General features: G+C 42.1%; 1 protein-coding gene across 1 annotated transcript; it reads right to left on the bottom strand.

Moving 5' to 3' along the window:
- Positions 1 to 2,111: 2,111 nt before the first annotated feature.
- Positions 2,112 to 4,777, bottom strand: nfkbil1 (nuclear factor of kappa light polypeptide gene enhancer in B-cells inhibitor-like 1). Its single transcript, XM_070925193.1, has 4 exons — positions 4,504 to 4,777; positions 4,299 to 4,411; positions 2,849 to 2,960; positions 2,112 to 2,763 (listed from the first exon to the last, which is right to left on the bottom strand). The coding sequence occupies exons 1-4, from the start codon at positions 4,775 to 4,777 to the stop codon at positions 2,174 to 2,176; spliced, it is 1,089 nt and encodes a 362-aa protein (XP_070781294.1). The 3' UTR covers positions 2,112 to 2,173.
- Positions 4,778 to 7,449: the final 2,672 nt, after the last annotated feature.

The raw sequence follows: 7,449 nt of genomic DNA, 5'->3' as shown, positions 1-7,449 counted from the left end.
CATCATGCTGTCGGCTCTGTACCTTGAACACCTGTCATCACGGCGCAAAAAAACACACGGCGACGACGCAACGCACGCGGGACGGAAAGGAGCAACAGGCAAAGTAAAAGATAAAACCATCAACCCGCCATGTAGACCAGCGGGGCTAAAAGGCAGCCTCCCGCGTTAAAAAAAGCCACCGTCAGAAATAGACCACGGCCTTTATTCGAGCTACGTCGCCCGGCAATTGACACAGATTGCGTCTCCGGGTTGCCAGATCTCGTCGCATCCGCTGAAATAATCGTTGTTTCTCGATTTCGAAAAGGAGACGTGTTCAAGTGTGAAAGTAGAGCTTTGGCTTTGACAGTTCACAGATAGATAGACAAATGGGAACAAACTACATCATATCTGTCTATAAATGTGGTGTGACTGACATTAATTTACACTAACCCTAACCGTAACCCGGAGCTATCTCACGCCCTGCTATACTAACACCAGTTATTTGATGTACTCAGACATATATAATGAAGCAGACGAATGTTTTCGCTGCTCAAACAAAAGGCTCCACGAGACGAAGCCACCAGTGTGTAATATTAACATGATAAAACATTAATAAAAATGAAAATAACGAATACGATTAAGATTATAATAATTATGGCCTAAAGCAAATATTCAGTACTGTAAAACGTACCCTCTAACAGGCAATCATTCTTTTTTGTTACTAAATCATAGAAATGAGTTTATTCAAATCGTGCTTTTTAAAAAAAATTAAAATAGTATAAATTAGGGGTATAAGCAATTCCTTTGTCTCGTTTAAAATTATGCACGTGAATTGCAACGTTTCTTTTAAAAAGAGGGTTTAGCTCACAAACCTGGCAACCAGCACATCTTCTTCTGTTCCATCACTGAAAGCGGGCCGACATCTGCTCTTCTTTGTGTGTGACATCCTTTATTTGGGGTATTTTTGGATGATATGTACATTTTGGCGTTTTTAGAACACTTGTCCCCTCGTGGTAAATTATCACTGTATGTTTTAATAGATCCGCACAGGCACGAGCATCTTTTTTTGTGGGACTCGTTGCTGTTGTAAATGACGTCGTAGGCCCACATGACTTAACACAAATGTTACTCAGGGTTACAGAAACCTGGATGGTGTTGTGACTTTTATTATTTTTTAATCAGGCATTTAACAGAAGCATGTTTTTGCTTAGTGTTCAATCCAGTACAGACACCACTCATTGGGTACCAGCAACGCTGTTTTAATCCACACACACACACACACACACACACACACACACACACACACACACACACACACACACACACACACACACACACACACACAGAGATCACATTGAGGTCAACAGCATATATTCACATTTATATTTCAAGGGCAGTGGTGATGAGGTGGTCTAAAAGGTTGTAACCAGAAGGTTGCCGGTTCTATCCTCGGGCTGGCAGGACAGATCTGCTCATTACAACCATTGGTGTGCTCTTGAGCAAGGCCCTTAACCCTCAACTGCTCAGATTGGGACTGTACTGCAGATGTGTGTGTGAAAACAGCCTCCCTGAAATTAAAACGTTCCCCTGGATAAATAAAGGTTAAAATAAATTGACATTGAGGATGTCAGTTTTTGCTGGTATCAAACCACTAACCTTACAAGCTTAAAAACACCTGATAATGATGCTACAGGTGTAGCAGACACCTGTGGAACATGCATGCATTTAGAGCCCTCCAGATGCATTTGTGCATTAATGTAACAATCACTACACAGTTCTTGCACTCCAGACACTCTTATGGACAAATGTGTCCTGCACACTGTTGATCACTTTATTCATGAGATGAGGTCTCAATGAGGATTTCTGTCTCATTGTCATGCTGTGATATTGTTTGTCAGGCGATATGAATAAGTGTATTTTTTGATTATTTGTTAGTGTACTATTTGGGTTTTAAAAGGAAAACCTCAGTATGTTTTGCTTACATTCAAAAAAGTTCATTCACCTTAATTTGAATGCATGCTAAGAGGCGCCCTCTGATTTGTGTTTTTTTTCCATATGGTACTGGTGCTCCTTGTCTGTATGAATTTAACCTGATGAAGGTCTGAGTACGGTAATGTCGTTAATAAACAGATTACAAGCGATCAACAGTGTGCTGGACTGTTCTTTTGTTATTATTATTATTATTTGCTACCTTTTAAGTCCTCAGACTGTGGGCCAGTCTGTTGAGCTCCTGTGACAGAGCTGTGACTGTATCCAGGATTCGTTTCTTGTCCTTCTCCACTAGCCGAGCTTCACATCGCTGAGCGAATTTATCTGGATGCCACAGTGCTTGCTGCTTCCGAAGCATTTTACGAAACACCGGCACGTCCTTCCGGTCCACGCCGTGCAGCATCACGTCCACCATCTCCTGCACTGTACCTCGAGGAGCTGGCCAGGGGATGTCACTGTAGCTCAGCTTTGTGCTGCCAGCTGAAGAGCCAGCATGAAAAGTAGCCGCACACCCCTCCTCGTACCTGCGCTTCTTACCCTGCCGCGTCTCTTCCTCTTTACGCGCTGCTCGAGCCAGATACTCTTCATGTTCCCTCTGCAGCCGCTCATGCAGCTCCTTGTTGCTCTGCTCCTCCTGCTCTCTCTCTTGTTTACTCTTCTTCCTCTTCCATCCAGAAGACGACGCTGCCAGTCTTTGTGCTTCGGCGTGCTTTTTATCGAAGTATTCTCTTCTAATGCGATCAGCCCAGTCCCCGAAGTCTTCATCGTCGTCATCAACAGGAAGAAAATCATCCGCTGTGGAACAAATACAACAGTGTTATCATCAAGTGAAGAAAGTCAAAATAAAAATTCAGCACTAAAGAATGAGTTTAAAATTCACCATCATATACTCCAAAGGTTTCACAGAATTCATCCTCGCATTCACCAAACAGCTTCTCCAGCCACTCCTTCTCAGGGTCTTTTTCAGATGGACGACTCATGTTTTCTGCAGTCTGTGAAGAATATCAGGAAAGTATATGTAAACACGATCCAACGCGAACAAACTCTACACATCAAATTGTGATCTGATGCTAAAGAGCCACTCTGTATATGGTTTAGTCCACTTTTTACAAATCACATACACTTCACAAGGCATTTTTTCACAACTTCCAGGCAGTTAATGGTTTTGAAATATTTGTGGATGGTATGAAAATCAATTTGCAGAGAATTTAAACTTGCATGAGAGATTTTTGTCATATTCATTGAATTTGAGAGGGGTTGTTAGTATGGTGTGTTCTGACATTGGACTTTCCGATATCTGATAGTTTGGCTGATTTTCTTTTCTAATTTGTACACTCATAACTTTTTTTTTTTTCATAGAATCAACCCTGAAAGACAAACAGCACAAAAATACCAAACAAACTTTTCCCAAGCAGGTTTCAGCGTGTTTAGATAATGTCAGTTATTGGCCCACAGATACAAACCTCTAAACACTCCTGCCCACCAATTTCTGCTGTCGCAGCTAAAAATAATCTGCAAGTATTTTGATAATTGATTGACAATTCTGTCATTTTTCAAGCCAAAATGCCAAACATCCCCCAGTTCAAGCTTCTCACACATGAGAATTATTTTCAATATCGATTAATCTGCCGATAATCTGCTCGATTGATCTACCTAACTCAATGCGTTACATGAACACACATATTTTCTTATCTTGGGTTATTATTTTCCCTCATATTCTTCATACTGTTACTATAACTACAAATTCTTTCGTCAATATTTTACACATTTCATCATCTGTATTTTAAAGACTCTTTTCATTGTAAAAACAGATATATTTAACATATTTTATTGTTTATTTCCATTTTATATTTATAATTCTTGACTTTTGCAGTGCTCTTACTATAGTCATTGTGACCGTTATGCACCAAAACACCATGGTCAATTCTTTGTATGTGAAAACCTACTTGGCGACAAACTGAATTTCTGAATCATTTTGTCTATAAGATGTGAAGAAAACAGTGTAAGAAAAATGTCCATCCCAGTTTTCCCGGAGTCCAAGGTAACGTCAAATACCCCTAAAGATATTCAGTTTACATTTCAGCTCTATCATTATGAATGACCATAAAAAAATATATTTGCGTTTGTTTTGGTCGCGCATATGTGAAATGGTGACGAGCATTTTTCACTATTTTCTGACATTTTATAGACTCGAAAAGATCACAAACCGATTGATCAACAAATAACATCACTATTAGTTGCAGCCCTTCAACGTTTAGCTATCGAAGCTAACAGCTAACAGCTAAATCACAGCATCTGACCATAACATTGACTCTTGTTTAAATGTCTACCTTTGTATGTTTCATCCACTTCAGCAGGTCTTCAGGTGTGACTCCGGCACCGTTAGCAGCATTCATAGCCTGTGGGCGGCTCTTTTTGAGAGGCACAACCAGGTCATCATACGCTGAAGGGAAAATCAAAAACAAAAGCCAGGATATGACAAATGACGGTTAACGTTTATAAGCCAACAGCAGCGTCTTCCCATGTCCTCCTCACCTGTTTTCCCCCGTTTAAGAGCCCTGTTGACGGCGGTGTGTAACGCTGTGTCTCCTTTACGGTCCTTCTGGAGAACATCGGCTCCGTGTTTGAGCAGCAGCCGCAGCACAGCGTCGTCTCCCAAGCAGCAGGCCAGGTGAAGCGGGCTCCTCTCCCTCCTGCCCTGGGAGAAGTTTAAATCCAGGTCCCGGTGCTTCCGGAGGTACGACTTGAGCTTCAGCACACTGCCCTCCTCCACGTATTTCCACACCCGCTTCTGTTTGTGAGACACCATGCCGAGTAAAAACCGATCACACATGCGAGGTTAATTATAGTTGTTTTTATGGGTAGGTTATGTTAGCTTCAGAAGGCCTTAGCATCGGCTAATCCGGTCCTCCTTCTTAATAACTCCGAAGCTAACAACAGCTCGACACCAATTTTCCGGGGGCAGAATGGTTCCGGTGGTACCACTAGGTGTCAGTATTGACTATCTCTCTAAACCAGCCATTAATTGATAAATCAAACCTGTGTTACATGCCACGTTTATTGACTCAACAGCACACTGTAGCAAGACAGGATGCCCTGAAATGCAACTTGTATTCCTTCCTTCTCTTTATGATGTGAAAACAAAGTCCCACTATTCATCCTATTTAATTTGGCCTACAGAAAACTGGAAGAGTTTGGCTCTACAGTGATGTTCTTCATACTTTCAGGACTCTGTTGCCATTTTCTACATGGCTAATTACTCTGTATTCATAAGACCTCCCTGCACTCTTTGGGATCCTGTGCCTCAGCTTCCTTTCAGCATGCCACCTGTCAGGCATGTAAAGAGGTCATCTGTGTGCTTCTGTGTGGGTATGATCTAGTGCATTTATTTTTAAATTCTAGTTCATAACACTTCTCTTTGAACTACTACTACATTATTTGTTATGACTCAGTCTTTGGTGGTGTAGTAAAGCAACTGTTACTGATGTCTTACTGTAGACTAGAGCCTGAGGAATGAACAAAGTTAATTGCGTCCTTTAAATAAAGGAAGCAATTCAACTTGTTTGCAAGTTGTTGTGACAGTGACCCAGAATAGTTTTTTTTATTATAATAGATGCACAGTTTGACTTTTAGTGACTTTTTGAGCTGTTTAATCCTATTTTGAAACAACTGCATACACATGGTTTCCTGCAGTTTATTTCATAACATGTCTATAACTTCTCAGGACTTTGCCTGTGGTGCTGCATCAACTATTACAGCTAACTAAAATGTATTTTACAATAGACTAGAGTTTGAGAAATTCATGAAGAATATTTATTTAGAAGTTCCACTAGAATTTGTGGACAGTAGCTGGGATTACAGGGAATTATTTTTTACTGAGAGATTTTGTATAGCGGAGTATTTTTTCCGGAGATCTTTAAGAAATTGACAATCCACAGAGCAAACACATCAACATGACACATACCAGATTAAATGACACACACACACAAACACAAACACAGACAGTCTGTGTGTGGCTGTAGATTGTTGTTACAGAGACCTTCAAGATGTGGCTGCAACAACAAAGGACAGTTGGCAACATGTTTGCATCATTAACACAAGTCTACAAAATCTGCTCCACCTTAAATTATCACTGCAGTTTAATATGTCGTAAGATAAAAGCTACAATTTGACATGATAATCAGAACAGTTATTACCTAAATCAATTAAAAGTGTGGCACATGGCCTCTCTGGGTGTTTTTGCGTAATTTCTTGTGCAGCCATCTTTACCTGTGATGCTTAAATCGGTGCAGCTGAGCCTCTGAACTGGCTCGGTCCTGCTGCAGTTGACAGGGCATCCATTTAGGCCCGAGGGAGGGAAGGATGCACAATGGGGAGGATAGAGGAGGGAATGAAGGGACACTTTGTGCACAGTCAAGAGGATGATCTTCTCTCAGACCCACATAACCCAAGATCCGGAGTCACCCAAAGCTTGGGCACTTCCGCTCTTTTTTGCTGTCGGAAACGACGTGTCTCCACTAACGATGGCCGGCTTGAGTGAACGCCTTTGAAATGTGTGACATGTCAGGAGAGACGGAGTGAGAGCAGAGGGAGAAAGAGACATCTGATTTGTCACCTCAGGTGTTTGAGTCACATGCTGGCTGTATGTATGTTTTAAGCTTTATTGTCCTTTACAGCTCTACTTTGTCACATAAATCGGGTGTTTCTTCACATACCCAATGTAGAGGAGTGTCTGAAGCAAGCACCCCCGCCCTCCAAGACCTCAGGTGGAGCATGGGTCTCTGTCTATCTTACAAAGGGCCCTAAAAGCAGAGAGATGCCTCTGAAAGACAGGATATCCCCGGTCAGGAACCCCTACCTTGCCCGCCCTTTGCCTTTCCTGCCCGGCCTGCTGACTCCTATCCTGTCCGTGAGGTCTGGCATCCTCCTGGGACGATGCAAGGAGGAGTGCTGCGGGACCAGGCGGCAGGAAGCTGAGGGTCCTCCAAGACGCTCCAGGGGTCAGCATCTCATCCTACCACGCTATGGTCAGACCTGGGTCAAGATCCGGTCTGCTGGCTGTGCTGCTCAGTCTCCATTGTTAGGATGGAGGAGAAATGTGTCCAGACTTCCTCTGTCTATTTTCTGCATGACCTGGTTTATTGGGTTCTGATTTATGACAGCTGGACATGTGGTCCTAACATACAGTAGGCCTGGCTGCAAGACTGATTTAAAACAACACAAAGACATGGGCTATTTGTCACCCATTGATATGACAATGAGTGAGTTAAGGTGGGCACCCCTATAGAAACTCGGCCGTCCTATCTTTGCCTTTAGTTTCTATTGGTATACATTACACTACAAACATCATCCAGTCTGCATTGTGTCGTGTTTATAGATCACCTCAGAAGCCAGAGAGGATTGTTGGTTTCCTGCCTCTCTGTCCAGACTTAAAGCTAAACAAACAATCTATTTTGTATATAACTTACCCCCAGTTTCAAA

The sequence above is a fragment of the Enoplosus armatus genome, chromosome 18 (genome assembly GCF_043641665.1).
Source record: "Enoplosus armatus isolate fEnoArm2 chromosome 18, fEnoArm2.hap1, whole genome shotgun sequence".
NCBI lineage: Eukaryota > Metazoa > Chordata > Actinopteri > Centrarchiformes > Enoplosidae > Enoplosus > Enoplosus armatus.
The sequence above is the reverse complement of the archived record's forward strand: the minus strand, read 5'-3'. Positions and strand labels throughout refer to the sequence as shown.